Here is an 18,618-nt window from a genome sequence, read left to right as displayed (position 1 = left end):
CTAGTCTGCTATGGCAGAAATGGTATGTCAGGCCAATCAGCTACAAATTGCTAGCCATTACTGAAAAATAAAACTTTTTCCATTTTCATTCAAAGACGCATTGTTTCACTGTCAAACTTTTCCACAAAAAAGCTGATTATTACAAGAATCTAGCTCTTACAGTTTAGTATTTGCCAGTATTTATCAAACATGAAGACTCAGAACGGAAGTGTTCATACAAAATCATAACAACATGCCTCAGGAACACTTAAGTTAGAAGACAGAATGATTTAAACTTAAATTGGATTTGATCAAATCTTGGGACAACTGAAGGATTATTTTACCTGTTACCACCACCACCACCTCCTCCGCCTCCACCTCCATGACTCTCCATCCCATAAGATTGGTTAAGGTAAGAGTCCATGGATCGTGGGCCACCATAGCCTCCATGCCCATAATCACGGTCCATGTCTAAAAAAAGAGCAGAAAAATGTTTATAAAGAAAGCAAGCAAGAAGTCTTATTAATTAATCTAGTTTAAATTCTTAAGTAAAAGGTTTACTCTTTGCCACAGAGCTCACAAACAAAATACAAAACTGCCAGTTGCAAACCAATTTTGACACTGTGCTTAGGGAAGCCATGTGTCTTTGTCATCGTTTGAGCACCTCTTAACTGAAATCAAGTTCATATTTTTTCCCAGTAGTGGGTAACTCAGCATTATCGTTTCATCAGCTGGAATTCAGACGCAAGTTAAATTAAGAGAATTAAATGGAGAAGCCCTACATAGAACATGTCAGAAGTTAGCGGAGAATTAAGACTACTTCCCACCCTTTAACAATACACACAGCTCACGGGCATTCGCCTTCTCTATCCAACACCCTAAGAAACCTTCACTCACACTGACAGAGACTCTGGGCCAAGGTTACAAACTGTCACACTGCAGTGCAGACTCTATATATAAGCTACAAACAAAAGAATTTTCTCCCATCTAGCACAAACAAAAATCCACCCAAATCACCACCGAGTTGCAGTTCACTAGCTGCACTAAGATACTGGTATTTCATAGCTGAACTGATGCCACTTCATGACATCTTTATATATTGTAATGAAGTCTGGCAAAAGAACCAACATCCTCCTCAACACTGGAAGTCCTATGTAAACGTTCTGGTTAAAGAACCACTCCAATTCAAAGCACTAAAACAGTGTCGTAGATCTGCATAACGAGTATGATCCACTGCCTTCCTGTAACGTTCTCAATTTGCACTTCACTGGCATTCTAGTGACCAAAACTGCTTCCCTGTACCAACCAACACTAACTTCTGGATAATACAGAGAAAGTCAGGGAAGTCAAGCCTCACAGAAAAGGTAAAGCAGAGAAGAAAAACAGTGAACACAGGAAGGATAAAAACAAAAACCAAGACTTGCCCACTCTGACAAGAGTATTTTATACATTTCAAAATCTCCAAGTGTAAAGCATTGACTTTTCCAGAAGGTAACAGGACCATAGGCTTACTTGAAGTCTTAAGTTTTCCTGTTCAAAGAAACATAGTAATTCTCTATGCATATCATTCCAGGAAAATAACTGTAGTGATGAAAAAATATATATCATTTCCTGTTTGTACCTGCTTCTTGTTAGCACCAGGCAGCCACTGACATTTACTTTCTCACATCCGTAAACAAGAATTCTGCAAATGGTATTGAGCTGACTGTATCACTTTTACACAGATGTTCTTAGCATGCCTGAATAGACTCGAACAAATTAAGATCTCCTCCTGATTTTTTTTTTCTTCTAATGATCATAGGTACTTTCTAAAAAATTAAAAGTGATACTTCTGAATCAAAAAAACTTTGAACATGGAAGTCACACTGCACCTTTCCGTATTTCAAGCATGCAATAAAGATTCTGTAGCAAAGCACAAAAAAAACCTTCTCAAAATACTAATCATGTAGCACCACACAGCATCAACTTAAACTGCAAAAAGTTACTCTTTAAAGCAATGGCAGAGCCTTCCAATTGCAGCATCTAATATTCCTCTCTGGTGTGACTGAATGATCTATCACCTAATCCAATGGAGTACCCTCAAGACTGCCTACATAAAGATGCAAAAAGAGTAAGGTAGTCAATAAAATAAATTCAGTTTCACAGAAATTAAGGTTACATGATCCCAGATACAAAAAGGAGGTTTTTTTGATACAGTATATTATTCAAAAGACACTGACATTCTGAAAACTGAAATATCTGACCAGAAAGCACCCAATAATTTACCTTAGTTTCACCTGCTCCCTATTATTTACAAACCCTGAGATGGCACAAAAATAATTAGGTTAAGACTTGAAGAGGTGAATCAAATCATTCAACAAGGAAGAACACAACATACTGCAAGATCTCTGCCACTGCAATCTAATTCTATTACAGTGTAGTAATTAGTGACCAGTGTTGTCCATATACCAGAAGTTCACTAGTGAAAAAAACACAAAAACATTCACACTCAGAAGAACTCTTCCAGAAAATGTTTGAAGCATACTTTAGAAATAAATTTTTAGTCTAAAATTTTTAGCATGAAAGGAAATACTAAAATGTTTTACAAGCACAGGATAACTTCTGACAACCACTTTTGCTCAACGCTGTCCTTACTCATCCACAGTTCATGTCATCTCACATCAGCAGTCTTGCTGTAGAACTATGCCAGTCCCTAAATCCTCAAATCACTGCCTTTAAGACATGACCATCTCCTCCCTAACAGTGAACAACTTACTCATCCTTTCCAGACTCACTGCACTGCATTTACCTGTATTATAATACACTCACGTTTGAAAAGGTTTAACAGGAGATACAAAAGGTACAAGAAAGTGAAGAGGGATGATCACTTGCATGATTTTCTTCTACCAAGAAACTGGAGGTAGCAAATGAAACTGAAAAATAACAAGCTAAAAAAATTAATTTGATCCTTTCTCACAAAGCAGATACTTAAGTCCTAGAACTGCTCTGTGACAAGAAGTTACTAGAAATTTGCATGGATTTAAGAAAAAAAGTGGATAAATCCACTGACAAGAAATTAAAAGGATGTTAAACACAAAGACTATGTCTCTGGTTCAGAAAGGTCCCAAGCTGCAAACCAGTGAAGGCATATAAATATACCAAAGCAGTACTTGTACTATTCCTTCCACATCCCCAAATGGACAGTGACATACAGGATACTGGTGAGGTGGGAGAGACATATCTTTGACCTGATCTAATGAAGGTGATTTTATGATCTCCTTCCAACCATTTCATTAACTGTTCCAGACTGCTGAGCTATCATTCCAACCACTGGCCTCCTGGTTCAGTCATTCTGTCAGCTGCAAACTTTATTGAAGATTTATAGATTTTACACTTCATGCCCAGAGCTTGACAAAGATACTGCATTCAAATTAAGAAGTGCAGTACTTCTTCAGGCATTAAGCTTTTCTTTACTCTGAAAGTCTGTTCTCCAGATAGGCTTTATCCTAAAAAGGGGGAAAATGTACAAGAAGACAGTCAATACTCACTTAGGTGAACAAAAATAAAACTATTTCAATTTTTGAATGTAGTAGCTCAATAATAATCACTCGCACAGCTTTAATTATTACAATCTCAAGGCAAATAGCTTACTAGTTGACAAACCTCACAAGCACAGATATCAAAATCCATTCGCACTGGCCTCTTTCACACTTTTGATTCTTCTACTAACTAAAGCAAGACAGATGGACATGAAGCATTAAAAAAGCTGTATCTGCACAGATCAATTTTCTCTGCCTGTAACTTGCTCCCCATTCACTGTTACATTAGCTTTTGCTGTCACTACCAGTGGAGATAGGCAGAAGTTGCCTGTTTGCGCAAACTATTCTGACTGATTGCAAAACTGGTTTCACATAGTAAGAGAACACATGCTTAAGCACTAGAGAAAAAACACCAGGAACTGCAGTGTCTCAAACTGAGACTTTAGAAGTGTAGTACTTCATTTAAGTTTAAATAGTAACTTTATCAAAGAAACCTTTGAAGAAATATTGTATCTGTGTATCTATGAATACTAGGGAGTGAAAAAGAGGAGGGAAAAAAAAAAAAGTGGTTCATATTTGCTCCTAAAGTTTAAAAACGAAGGAGTAAGTATCTGCACTGATAAAGGCACTGACAAAGTATCTGAAACAGAGTTTGTTGAACAAATAGATCAGGTCTTGGTATCCGCAGCCCCTTGTATAAATACAGTGTGGATGAATGAGCTGTTGAACTGAAGTACAGAAATAGAATTGCAAAGAACAATCTCACTTTTCATTTCTAGATCATATTTAAAAGTCTACTGGTGCAGGGGAGAGGGAAGAGGAGTTACGTCAAAGGGAAAAAAAAGATATATTACCTCTAAAATAAAAAAGAATGGGACACTAAAAGACAAGTTCCATTTACAAATTAAAATGTTAATGTATATGTATTCCTTCGGATTTAAAAAAAAGGCCATTATCTGGTGGAAAGATCGTTTAAAATAGCTGCAAAATAAATCTTAATAGTGAAGAAAAATCAAATTTTCCTTAGGAAAATAACTAGGGAGTTAAACATGTAGTAGATAAGACTCAGAATCCCTTGGTACAAAGGACTCTGATTTTAAGCTTTTTCTTTTGAATAGAGAACATCGAAATTGTATTCACAGCACAAAGAAACAATTTTCATTAGTGTTCTCCCTATGGAGCACATTAAAAGGCTAGGAAGATGAGAAAGAAGAAAGATCTTGCAGTAATAAAAAATAAATTAAAAAAAACTTCAGTAAAATAAAAATAACTTTTAAGCAATAAAAAACCAGAAGTACTGGTTTGAAACAAGTTAAATTTCCCTATATTTTAAATTCATAATCCATAATGACTACAACAAGTTTAAGGATCCATTGTGCAATACTAAACAACATTCTCTCCAGGCACATTACATTTTTCATAACACTATGCCTCCTTTAAGATCACAACCTTGAAGTTTTAACACATCATTAAGTCCCATGCAAAACAAGGAACCAATCCAACAATGTAGATGAATTTTAGGAATAGCAGCAAAAGCCATTTCTCCTTGCAGATTAAAAGCATAAGTTACAGTAATCAAAATATTAACATGAATAGTCAGTAATATTTCTATTAACATTAACAGAATTTATTCCACAAGCCATGTCGTCTCTGTCTCAAACCGAGTAGCAGCAAGGGACAATGGTGGAATTACAGCGGTCATCAGCCATCCAACGAAAAGTGCTTCACACTGGCTAAAAGTTTCCAACAGGAAGAACCTTGCCAAGAACCCAAATGAAAACCGGGCAAAGATGAAAACTCTCTACATCCATCCTCTATCGCCATCTACTGGACCCCTAAAAAAATAGCCTTTAGCCCACTGTACAGAATCGGGGTAAGACAAAGATTTATGCGTGCCTTATTAATGTATTTACTTACTGTACTTACTGTATATATAATGTACTTACTGTACATACAATGCATAAACATTAATGTTAAGTGTTTCAAGCTGCATACATCATAATTAAACTTAATTATGAATAATAAAAAGCTGAATTATCACAATGAAAACTATTATTACAGAGGTACATGAAAGGAACAATCTAATTGTACAACATACATTTGATTGGTTACTTCCCACAGGATAAGCCTGGATTCACTTTAATACTACTGTCATCAAATCTCAGAAAAGCAGGTTCTAGTTAATGGCTACAGAGAAATTTCCAACAAAATACTTGAACTGCCACTTAAGAAAAACCTTTTCTACTAAAAATCTAGAGGACATTTAATTAGAAATCAATACAGAAGATTAAAAAAACAGGGCCATAACTTTAACTATTTTACTATGGAGAAAGATAAATGCAAAACAGTATCATTGGCAAAAAAGCTAAGACTCAAGGAATGTATCATAAAAATGATCATACTGCAATCAAAGATGTGTCTGGATTATTGTTATTTGCATGTAACAGCCAGGAAGAGTATCAAGAGATCCAACAACAAACACTTATTTGATGACATCTGTAAATGAAGCCTGGGTACAGTTTATGGTAAAGTTTTTATACTAACATTCTTTTAGTACTTGCTTATGTGCTGGCAAGAGATGTCAAATAATTTCTTGAGTCTTACTAAACTCATAACCTTAATAATCTTACAAAAATACATGCATTCTTTTTTGTTGTATCTATGAGGTATTTTTGGTAGCGTAAAAATAAGAGCTAGCTTTTGCTGTATCACATTTACTTTATATGCTTTCTATATTCCTTCCCAAACTGTTAAATTAAACTTTAAAGTAAACTTAAAAAAAAAAAGAAAAAAATCAAGTATGTCCAGGTTCTGTTTTTTCCATGTCTGTACAAGAGGGGGAAACATCCTCTTTCTGTTCAATCGAGGTAGTAAGAATCAAAGACAGTAGTCCATAAGAAAACAAAATACTGATTTATGCAAAAAAGCATCATCATAAGAAAAGTCTGTATTCCCCCCCCATCCCCACTCCTTGATCTCACAATTTTGATTTGGAACGTGCAGGAGTTCATGTTGACATGCCCAAGATGAAAATCAAGTCTCGCTCCCAGCCAGTTATAACTCCTCCAGAAAAACAACATGTGCAGTCAAACCATGTTACGTACTTTTAATAACCCGTTTGATTTTTTGCTTTTGTCAACACTGACTGTTCAGCCCCAACGCTTTTTACAGGTTAGACGTATTTATAGCTCATACCTGAGACTGACCCACTGGGCATGTTCACACCACAATGCATGGGGGTATCTGGGAATCTCCAATCTCTGTCTTCAGCTGGAGAGGATGGGTCAGTGAGAATGACTTAGTGCTTAGCAAAAGCTGGAGGGGAGAGACAGGGAGCCGCAACAAGAGGCGGCTCTCTCTCCTGTCGGATCTCCAGTCTCCTGACACGACCCCCTCACGGAGCTCGCCCCGAGCTCCCCCCGTCTCTGCCCGCGCCGCCCCCGCCCGCCGCCTCCCCCTCGCCCCCCGCTCGCCCCGCGCCCCAGGGCGCCTCGCCCCGCGGAGGGCCGCCCCCGCCCGCGCCGCCCGCCCGCCCGCACCGCCCCCCGGGAGGGCCCTCCTCCCGCGCAGCCCTCCCGCCGCCGGCCGCCGCCGCAGCTCCCCCAACCCGGGAGGGGCGGCGAGGAGGAGGACGAGGAGGTGGATGAGGGGGGACTCCGTCCTGCGCGGAACAAAGCGGCCGCTGCCATTTTGAGACACGGCCGGGCCGCGCGGCGGCAGCGGTGGCGGCGGCCGGGCCCTACCCTTGCTCTGGGGGTGCGCTCTCACCTTCCCCGTAGTCCATGGCGGCGGCGGGCCCTGCTCCCCCAGACGGCTGATGGCCGCGGCAACCCGGCGACGACTCCGGCTTCTCTCAATGGCGCCTTCCACCACGGCGAGGAGGGACCTGCGCGCGGCAGCGCGGCCACGGCGCACGGCGATTGGCCCGGGCGCCGCGTCACGTGAGCAGGCCGACCTGCAAAGAGAAGCGGCCCGGGACCGGCGGCGACGCCGCATGAGGCGCTGGCGCGGAGCCCCCGGATCGGCTGGGTCATGAGGGAGGCTGCGCGGCGGCCATGTTGGGCCCTGGCAGCCGCCATTTTGCGTTCTGGCGTTACGCTCTCTCAGGCTTGAAGCAGCTCCAGGATTAGTAGTGGCGAAACATCCGCATCTCTGCCCTCCCATACCCCCCCCTCCATGGGCCCCGGTGAAGTGGCCGCTGCAGAAAACACACCCCTCGGTGCACCAAAATCTATTCTTATGCAGAGCTAGAAGCCAGGCAGGGCCTGGTGGGAGGGAGCCATAGGTGGCTTCCCTGCAGCTCCACAGCCCCAGGCGTGAGGAGGCCCTGCCAGCTTCCAACGGGGGCTGCTGCATTGTGCAAGCCAAATGGTTTTGCAAAATAAAACGCTTATTTAAGCAATGCCACCCCTGTAATGCCGCCTTCAATGAACCTAACCTACTAACGCTGATTTATATCTCAATCCCAAAACAATGTATTTCAGCACCTATAACAGGCTGCATTGAAACACAGGTAAACACAGACTTTCATTTTAAGTTAGTTGTAAGATAACAGTGTGCTCCTCTATGCAGCCAAAGATTTGAGGAAGAAACAGACTTTGCCCCAGACACATCATTGTGCAAAAAAAACCCCCAAAGTCCTGTGTGAAGAGAGTATTTCGTTCCTTACAGTTTCTTAATGTTTTATATAACCCTGAAAGAAACAAAAAGGGGGGGGGGGGGGGGGGGAAGCATGTGAGGGAGATGGCGATAAGCACATCTGGTACAGAAAACCTGGGAAAACGTCTCTGAGGACAAGCTGTGCGTGAAGTTTCAGGTTGTAAGGGTGGGCACAGCCACTATCTCCTGGGGTTTGATTTTGTCGAGGAAAAAGGGCTCCTTTCGGTCTCGAGTGGCTGACAGGATGTCATCAAAAACTTCCAATTTCTTCCCATCTGAAAATTAATAAAAACCCCATTGAAGGAAAAGAAGATTTGACTCACCCAGGTCCAGAGTCCAAGTTTTGTATTAAACTAAAACCTAAGTCCGGCAGAGCAGTCAGGCAGTTTCCCTCCCCGAGCTCTGGATGGCAGCAGATGCGAATGTACTTGCACCTCAGACGGGCTCCAGCGAGTGCTGCACGGCAGCCGGCAGTTTTCCCTGATGAGCTGTCCTGCGGTAGCTCTCAGCTCCCTCCTCTCCCCAGCATCGCAGGAGAAATACATGCAGAGAAAATGGTTATTCCCCGCCAAAGGGAATCTTTCCTTCGGCTTCACCCTGACTTCTCAGCTAGAGATACATTATGCTTGGGCAGAGCAGTGATTTCAAGGTCCAAATAGCCCTCGTACCAACTTGTTTGTGCACCCATCCCTTCACATGTGCACCCTGGTGCAGACCAGACGTTTCTTGCATAGAACATAAGATTTATATAATAAGCATTCTCCTATACGTTCAGGGCTGTGTGCCTCACGTTTGCAACATAGCGGCCTCTTTTCTGCAGCCTTTTTTGCACTGCACAGCACTGCTCAATCTGGTCGTAGTCTTGTGCTGGTGACAAGAACAAGGAGCAGCATCACGCTGCCCTGCAGATGGGAGCAGGCCAGCCCGTGGGCTGTTACAGTCTGAGGGGCTCCTGCTGGAAGGCATCCACTGCCAGTGCCACTGGGCCTGCCCGCCACTTCACCACAACCTGGCACAGATGTTGACTCTTCTCAAGAAAAAAACATATTTGAAATTTTTTCCCGTGCAAGGAAATGCATGGGCACAGCTCTATGCATTTTGCTGCATGCAAAATAAAAAATGCGAGGAATTAAAAAATAGCACATATGTGCACAGAATCCAAAAGCTATCCTAGGTAACAATGCAATGCAAATGTGGTGGGAATAAACTGATTTTCCCAGGTGGCCTGAAACATGCAGCAGTCAAAACTGTAAAGTATCATCTCTGCTTGAGGACTCAATGCCTGCTGCAGGATGAGTTGCTGAGGAATGCACTAAGTGGATTCTCACCCCTTTCCAATGCATCTGGCTGGGCCAGATGAGATGGGTAATGAAAATGTTATTGAGTAAGCAGCTCTGAAGGGAGGAAATCATGCAGAATAGATAGATTTGTGATCACTGCAGGAATAGCTGGCTAATGGTTATTCAAAATAAATACAAAGATCCAGAAAACCTGATTCATCTGAATCAGCTGCCCCTAAGACTATCAAAGGTGAATGTTTTAGCTGTTGCCCTGGTGCAAAACTTCTGAATCAGCTACTCCTAAGACTATCAAAGGTAAATGATTTAGCTGTTTCTCTGGTGCAAAACCTACCGAGGGATTCAATAAATTAAATTCTCTTGTAGGCTATGCAACCTAAGGGGACTATTGCATAAAGGAGAACAAGATTTATAATGAGGTGTCTGAGAGGGAAACACTGAGATTGAACAGGACACTGTTAAAATTATATAGGATTATTATGAGATGTTTGGGAAAAAGGCCAAAGACATGGAAGAGAGGAACAAAGGTAGCTCAGGGAAGAACAAAAAAGATAGAGGTGGATTTGAGAAACGGAATAAAAAGAACTGTGTGCATGTAAGCAGGCTGCTGGTCAATGTTTGTGTGGCTGAGCCCTGTGACTGATTGCTACTGTCTGTCCTACTTCTTTCTAAATTCTGTTTTTAACTCTTTTCCATGTGATTGTGTTCTCTGTTCTGTGTCTGTGCATGTGATCTGCTCATGAACTCCAAGCCAGACTAGTTGGTTAGTCGAATGAGCAGTCTGGGAGACCCTTGAAGGGGTTTTCCCTGAGCACGCATCCTTAGAACCAGGATCGGGCTATGCACGCTGCCTGCATGTGTGGTGTGGGTCTCCGTAAAGATGCAGACTGAGAATGAGCAGAAGTAGGACTAAGGCACCTAACACTCCCCATTTGTAGGATAAAGGACTTGATGCGAAAAGGTCATCTTTTTTGTGAATCTCTCCACTATTCTCTTAAAGCATATTTGTTCTGTGACTAATCCATCAGCATATTTACTCATTAGAGCATACTAGACTACCAAGAGTCACAGGGTTAAGCCTCTATATTTTGTCATATTAAAAATCTGACTTCAAAAGGTTAGAAGCAGCCCCTGAAGAAACCAATGATAGTTGAAATCAGTAGAGATTCATACAGACTTCAGGAAGTTCTGAATTGGGCACATGCACATCATGGCATTTGTACACAACCCCCAGTGTTATTATGAGAATTACCGCTATCCTGTGTGTTGTTTCACAATCTGAGGAAGTTATTGACAACAGAGGTGGTTGTTATGGGGACAGCAGTCTGTCAAAGAAAAGAAAATACGTGACAAAGAGAACATCCGGTTATGAAAAATTTGTTCTTATCCCAGCAAGCACTTCAGGCGCCAGACAGAAGAGAAGGTGCTTTCACATGCAGCCTTGCAAACAAACAGGTATATTTGGGCTTTTAAAGTTACTGTCCCAGAACCAGAACCTCAGGGAGAAGAAACTGGATCTGGGGGCAGACCAAGGCTACAGCAGGTATAACACACAATTTTTTGGATTCAATACAAACAGGTCAGCAAAAGCGTATTATTTTAGACTTAATTATGATCAATGGGCCACTGTTGGGTTCAGGATTTTTAAAACAAAGGCTCCTTCTTTCCTCCCTGCAGGACTCCAAAAAAGAAAAAATCTAAGCTAAGCAAAGCAAAACAAAATGGAGACATAAGAAGAGAAAGGGAACAGACCAGTATTGTACTTCATTCATTCTCGATGGTCCAAAACATGAATGTTTCAGTTCAGCGTAGAATCTCCCTGTGCAATCCCGTTCTGCTCTTGAATTCATGTTCTGCTGCTTCCTTAGTTTTCTTCGTTCTTTTTAAAACTCTTCAGGGCAGTACAGGGATAAAAGAACAATCAGTGATTTCTCTGAGCACACACAGCAGCACGTTTATTGTGAAATACAGCTCTTCTGTAGTTCAGTACTGTAACTACCCACACCCTCTCCTCCTCTTTCCAAGTGCTGTATTTTCTTCTACCCTTTTATTTAAAGCATCGTCTCAAACCTGAAGAAATTCTGTAAAATTACTATCAATTGCTGACAACTGTGGTTAGCAACCAGGTACTAGCAATTGTGGAGGCCTAATGCTAACAAATCCTCTGTATTTCATTGCAGTGGAGTTGATCTAAATCTCATTGACAATAAGGGTGGGGGTGTCTTCTGGCCTTTGATGGAAGCTCTGTCTCTTAACTGTTTAGAGCAGGTGTGATTGACATGTTTAAATCTACAGGAGCACATCTCTCCAACAGTGCATCTCTCCAGTGCCGTTAAAACAGCATTCACAGCAGTGGAATATATTTTTAAAAATTTTTAACATACCCCTCCACTGACACTTGCCATTTTCAAGAGGTGGCTTTCTTTGCATTTTAGGACAATGGGGAGTGGGGCAGGAATATGAAAATTGCATTGATTCTTTCTAGAACATGAAATCTAATTCCCTTTGTTTCTTCTTAGATATTAACATAGAAGCAGATCTTTCATCTGAGCCTCGCAGAAGAACCATGGTAACCATCCAGAGCCACGCTGATTTCAGTGGGCTCTTATGTCTATCATCACAGCATAAATCAGAGCCATAATATGGTATTTCCAAAGCTGAAATATTATGGCCTCTGTATGTATATATTGTACAACAGAAGCATAAAAAATGCTCTAAAATTCAGCAGGAAGGAGTGGAAACATCCTATTGCAGAAACATACTAATCTTGTTACCCTTTCCTACTAGAAAAAAAAACACTTAATTATGATGACCACTTAAAAATTATTAAATGTCAACCGAACTTAAACTTCTTCATGTAGCTCCTTTACAGGAAAGACCAGAAGCTTTCAAATGTGCCATAGCACAGACCTGCTGGAGCTCACATGCTTCTATAGCCCTGCTGGAGCCCCATTGCTATCCCACAAGCAGCAGTGGACGCTTGCCAGAAAAAGTTATTGCTATAACTTTTGGGTCACAGTGAAACACAGAAGTGAGGGTAGCAGAACCCATTTCAGGATTTGGTTTGATTTTTGGCATGATTTCCAACTGCTGGTTGGTTGGGAATAGAGAAAGAATATCAGCTTCACTATCACACAGCCCTAGAGGAAAAAGGATCTGTGCAGAGGAAGTTATTAGTAACTGGCAAATATCAGTGAAGTGCCTTACTTTTCTTGCATGCAAATACTTATGAGCAATTATGCTTATTGCTTTTTAGATTTACAATTTACTTTTACTTTACACTCCTTGGAGGCCAGCTCTAGTTATTATCTAATCACGCAGGAAAGTGCTGCTGGAGATGTGTAGGACTCTGGCTGAGCTCTTTGCCCTGTAGCCTCCACACTGGGCGAGTCAGACATGTGTTAGGTGCCCTAAGCAAAGACAGAACTGGACTTGTCATTGCTCATTGCCCTTTTACTGTCAGTCAGACCACCAATGTCCTGCAGCACTTCTTTCAGTTGCTTATTACTTGCCTGTTTGGTCCCATGTTAGAGATGTCTGTGCCATACCCCCTGCCTAACCTTCCCTGTCCTTCCAAAAAAAAAAAAAAAGGCAAGCCAAACAACACATAACTAACACAAACATATTCATTACCAATATGTTTCAACCCTTCTGTATGGATACTTATGTATCAGAAAGGGCACAAACCCAGTTCCCTCACAAGAAACTTTGCATTTAAGTAGATGTTACGCACATGCCCTCTTACAGAGTAGCTGAAATAGCAATGTGCCATTCACAGCAAGGGCTTATTCACACTGTTTTCCTAGAAAGCTTGGCCAGTGCATATGCATTTGAAACACTTTTTAGGTAGAAGCAGCATGTATGAGAAACTGTGAGATTCCAAGATAAAAAACTTGAAGATAAATAACACTTGCAGCACACAGCAGCAGTCAGACAACTTATCTCAGAGTATAAAGCCACGTTTATATACATGCCCCTTTAAAATAAAAGTCACCATTAACTAGGATACCGTTACTGTGACTGAAGACAAGAATGCCTGTGTGGCGGATGAAAGTATTGACACGGTAATGATTTAGTAAGAAATCTAGGTTTATTAATAACTAACAGCAATTTATTATTACAAAATAATTCAGGAATGCTGAAAGAAAGAAAAGCGACTTATTCACAGATTCTAAAATGACAAGATTCACACTAACTTACCTGATGGTACCTTAATTTATACATATATACATGCGCATACACAAAATGGACATACACATACACAGAAACAAAGGTGTTTGGATTCAGTAGAATGAACACAAAACAGACAAACACACACAGAAACAAGGGTACGTACCCACACACACACACAGAGAAAGAACGGGTGAAAGAGAAGCTAGCTCAAAGAAAATTTCCTTCTCGAGTTTAGAGCAAATACTCACGATGCCTCGGCATTCCTCAACGGGTGATAATTGAGACTCGAGTGGGTGGACTTCGCTCTCGCCTTCCGTCTGGAGCAGATGACACCTTAAGGGTTTGGTACCCGAGAGGTGTCCCAGCTCAGGGACAGGCCCACTGCGATCCAGAAGACCTCAAAGGGTCTCCCTGGTGGTCGCAGTTTATACGGTCCAAGATAATTGACTTTTGTCAAATACCTTCTGGTGCCTTCCAGCAGTTACACAAGAATTTGATGAATGTGCAACTCTGTTATTGTTCCCATTTGACCACATCCAGGGCACAGGTATGCCAGGCCATTAGGAGATGATGGACCGTTATAACCGTTTCTGAGCAATTGGGAGGGGCAGGAGCCAGGCTCTCGTTAATGTTATCAGTCCTTATCTCCACAGATTGGTGTATAGCTTGGGGGATGTGGGTGGAATCGCAGGTAGCACCAAGCAGCCCAACAAGGAGGGGCGAGGAGGGGTAAGAATTGCACCACCACAGCCTGACAAGAGAGATGTGAAAAAGCATGTCATCTTCTAGGGAAAAAATAACTAACTGGGTGATTTTTTTCATACAGCTCAAGTGGCTGAGGACTTCTGAGGCCAAAGATCTCAGTCTTTAGTCCTCCCTGTGACTATGGTTTGTATAGACAAATCCATGGTCTTGCTACAGAAAGAAAAAGAGAAGCGTGAAGAGGAGAGCCCCAGATGGGAAAGGGCCTACTCCAGGCAATCCACCATGAAGGGGGCTCTTCAGAAACAGGAAACTCATCCCTGCCACAGGAGCAAAAGAAAACACACAGCAGGCTGTGTCTACTCTGACGTCTGGCCTTCTCTCTCTGTACAGTTAGCGCGATATGGCAGCATATTTGTTACTGCTTTTGTAGGGAAATGGGTGGAACAGGGCATGTCTCCTTCCATGCTGCAGTTAACTTAGAAGAGTTCAGAATGTGGGCTGCCTATAGGAACTGTTCACAGAGATGAACATCTGCCCATGCTCCTGTGCCTCCATCCTCAAATCTGCTGTGAACTCACAGAGAGTTTAAAAATAAGTAAAAAAGAGGAAAAAAGAAAGGTTGAGAGTATATCTATTTGCACTTGCAGGCCACTTTCTGAGTCTTTGCTCTTGGGCTTTATGCTTGAACTTTTCAGTGTGACTCTGAGCAATATTTTTTCTCATTTTTAATTTATCTTTTTTTATTGTTATTTAAAGCTCAGGTTTCCATGTTCTCTCTTGAGTCAAATTGCAGAGGTGTACAGCAAACTAACTGTTACAAGATTTGTGATAGAATGTCAACATACGGCTTGACATAACATTTCAGATATTTTTTCCTGCATTTCCAAAGTAGTTCATTCCAGCAACAATTTCCATGTGGCCCAAGACATCCTGCCATGAGAGTGCTCAGCATTTCTTTCCTTAAATTGTGTTATGTTGGTGAATATTGCTGAAGGAGCTGGTCTGCAGAAGGTATTTTCCCATAGCACAGAAAGGGAAAATCGCTATCTGATTTTGCTGTGATACAGTGTGTATACCATGGCACACAGTCAAACTTTCACGTAACACCTTACTTCCAGGTTACTGACATTTTATAGGGGAATTGCTGCATAGTTTTGTGAAAACAAGGAACATATGCCAAATCCTTTAAAATGTGTAAGAGAAAAAAAATAGCTACAGCCTCTTTCTCACACTGCATGCATGCTACTTCCCATGCACTTCAAGGATGACAGAAATTTCAGCAAACACTTTACCATTCAAGACTCATAAAACCTGCATATGCTGCACGTTTCTGGATCAGGTTTGTGCATGTAGTGGGTGTTTAGTACAATCTGAAAATTTAATGCTGAAAATAATGCTTCTCTGTGCTTCCCATTTGTTGTACTTTGAATTAATCTGCACTGGGGAGCCTCACATCCAAACATTCTGCTTTCTGTGAAACGTCTCATGATTACACACTATTAGCTCAATAACTGTGCTGTTAAACCCGCTTTGGAGCCTTGGTCTGGAGGCGAGGGGTAGGTTTATTCACTGCAAATGGTGGGTGCTGTGCCACCCCCCCACACCCTCCCACATCTGTCAGCAGCCACAGCAGCAGGTCCCAGGGTGTCAGGGGGATGAGCGGCTCGACATTGTTGGAGGTCTTGTATGCCCCCAGCTCTGCCCTGGGAAGCTTCGCTCCAGACTCTGAGAGGTGACTTCTGCCCTGGTAACTCTGCCTGCTCCACTCTGCAGCGTGGCTCTGCCTCGCCAGGAGACAGCTGCTTCTGCTGAGCCCAAAGCCGCTCATCCAGAAAATGATAGAAAGCATCTGCTCAGTATCAGCTTTTGCTTCCTCCTCCTCCTTCTCTTCCATTGCACTTGTTACTCTAGGTCTCAAGTCCTGGCATGAATGTAGAGATGCTCTCCACAGCCTGAGTGCATTCATCAGTATGAGGATCGCAGTGTCTGTCAATATTCCCTCCACAATACTTGAGAGCACTTTGAAACCAGCACTGGCTGCTTCTCAAAAATCCCAGTGAAACGTGGATTTCACTCAACTCCATGCTCCAAGGTCATATACCTCTGGACATGCCGTTCCAGCAAGCCTCATTGTGGTCCCAATTGAGGAGCACTTTTAAGTGCAGATAACCTCATCTAACTGTGAATATAGATCTTAATACAGATGCACAACACGGGTTTTCTGCACAGGTGCCTTTTTGAGGGCTTTTAAAGATCCTGTCCTTTCATCCAGTTTATGAGTCTCACCACTGTGACTCCCCCACATAAAGCCCAGAAGTATCTTAAGTAGCTATGGGAGGGAGCCATGAAGGTTTGTATTCTTCCCTTTTAAGTGATGTATGTTAAACATTCTGGGACAGAAACGTCAAATCAGGATTCAAACAAAAAAGAAACTCATACAATCCCCCTTCCTGTCGACATTTACCACCCAGCCCAGTCACCTCCAGCCATGGGCACTGGTGAACTGGCTCTGTTAAGGGCTCTGGCCCAGGTCTTCCCTGTGGCTGAGATACATCTCTCATCCTTCTTCTCTCTTCTTTCCCAGGTATGGCTCCAGCAACTACAGGTGAGCTAGCAGAGAGCTACAGTGCGAGGGATACGTGCTTAGGTTCCATGAGAGACAGAAATCAAATGCAAACATATACATCTAGCATACTGTTAGGGCCTGGCGCTTCAGAGTGCCAGGATTAGCACTACATGAAGCAGTCAGTCTACCTTGACTCCTGACGCATTCCTGCACGCAAAATACCAGGGTTTAGAAATGGATACACCGTGGGTAAAGCCTGAAACTGGCCCCAAGCGCTCTGGTAGCCCAGCTCACACCCACATACAAAGGCCAGCTCCAGCTCCGTGTGGTTCAGAGACCACATGTGAAATGGTTGCCCCAGGAACTTACGCGGGCTAGACTGGCTCTAGCTTTTTCCTCTTATTATGTATAAGGAATTTTTCCTGCGTTGTGCTTGTTCAGTGGAGTTCAGATGCAGAGCCAAACATTGCTGCCCAACCACCTCAGAAGAGTGTGATTCATCAGATGGCATTTGTAAGGGGCCATCCCAGTGCCTGTCTCCTGGAATACCCCCCAGCTATGCCAGCAAAACTCTCTGGTGGCAGTGGGGGTCCCACTCAGGTGGGCATTCCTAGCAGATACTCATACACTTATATTGTCTTTTCAGGGTATGACTGCAAACAATTTTAATTTGCTCAACTAGAACAGGCTTTCAGTATTACAGGGAAAAAAAAGATGGTTTCCATGTTATTTCTGGAAGCTTATATCATTTTTTTCCACTTTCTCCTTTCCTCTGGGCAACGCCTCCCCTTTGCATAATTTCATTAAGATGTATAAACTCTCCAAGATATATACCAGGGGAAGGAGAGAGAAAGCAGCAATCACAGAAAAAAAATCCAAAAATACCACTTTCCATCCAAGTTACACAAAAAAATTGCAAAATTCCTTGGCACTAGAAGCATGGGGAATCAGAGCCACCTACTAGCAAGTGAAGGTGGGGTTCCTGTGTGCACAGTCAGGGCCATGCCAGCAACATTAGGAAAGCTATTTTTACAGACACTTGAAGTAGAGAGTCTCAACACCCGTTGCTGACATCCATGCCACTGCTAGTCAGACCAGCCAAATTAAAGGCAGCACTGGAACATCACCCTGCACTGTGATCATACCCTCCCTTGGCATATAAGTTTAACTCAAGTGAAAAGGTCAGAGATCCCCATGTATTTATTTAAAACACAGAAACCAGACTGCTGTTAAATGTGGGACAGAGTTGCCTAGGATGTCAGCTATAGGATGTGGGGTTTTGAATCAGAGCTTCGTGCCTTCTCAAATTATGTTTATCCGAAGATCTGAGTAAGGACAGGGAAAAAGAAAGTTAAAGTTCTTTATGAAGTCCTATAGCCCTGTCAGGCCTGATTCCTTCAGCAAATTAAAGAAATTTGTAAACTGATTGCGACAACCAAGGTAATATCCCACCTGCCCAGGACCAATACAGCCTAGCAAGGGCTGTGCCAGAGCAACTCTCTCTCCATGGACCTTCACAGTTTCGCTCCTCGAAGAAGACACACAAGCTGTCCCTTTAAAGCCACTTCCCAGGTGCTCTAAGTCACAAGAAAAGCAAAGCTATATAACAGCAACCATGGATGTGGCTTTGTCAATTCTAGCTCTTGGATTTAATCGATACTCTCACCATCTAACTGATGCATAGGAAATGAAAATGAATTGATGGCCTTGGATCTTTTAC

General features: G+C 42.4%; 1 protein-coding gene across 3 annotated transcripts in view; it reads right to left on the bottom strand.

The window, feature by feature from the left end:
* The window catches only part of ZNF326 (zinc finger protein 326), a 29,304-nt gene extending 21,885 nt beyond the window's left edge, over positions 1-7,419 (bottom strand). The window contains exons 1-3 of one of the 3 annotated variants that reach the window (XM_074876458.1): positions 7,266-7,419; positions 6,693-6,767; positions 324-450 (exon numbers count right to left, since the gene is read on the bottom strand). In XM_074876458.1, the coding sequence (XP_074732559.1) occupies positions 324-450; positions 6,693-6,767; positions 7,266-7,281 (218 nt within the window). In that variant the 5' untranslated portion in view covers positions 7,282-7,419. Of the gene's footprint in view, positions 1-323; positions 451-3,206; positions 3,465-6,692; positions 6,768-7,265 lie in introns of those variants that run through there. The other 2 variants (XM_074876459.1, XM_074876460.1) reach the window with 2 other exon arrangements.
* Positions 7,420-18,618: the final 11,199 nt, after the last annotated feature.

This window comes from Strix uralensis, chromosome 8 (genome assembly GCF_047716275.1).
Source record: "Strix uralensis isolate ZFMK-TIS-50842 chromosome 8, bStrUra1, whole genome shotgun sequence".
Lineage (NCBI taxonomy): Eukaryota > Metazoa > Chordata > Aves > Strigiformes > Strigidae > Strix > Strix uralensis.
Note: the sequence above shows the minus strand (reverse complement) of the source record. Positions and strands in the feature narration are given on the sequence as shown.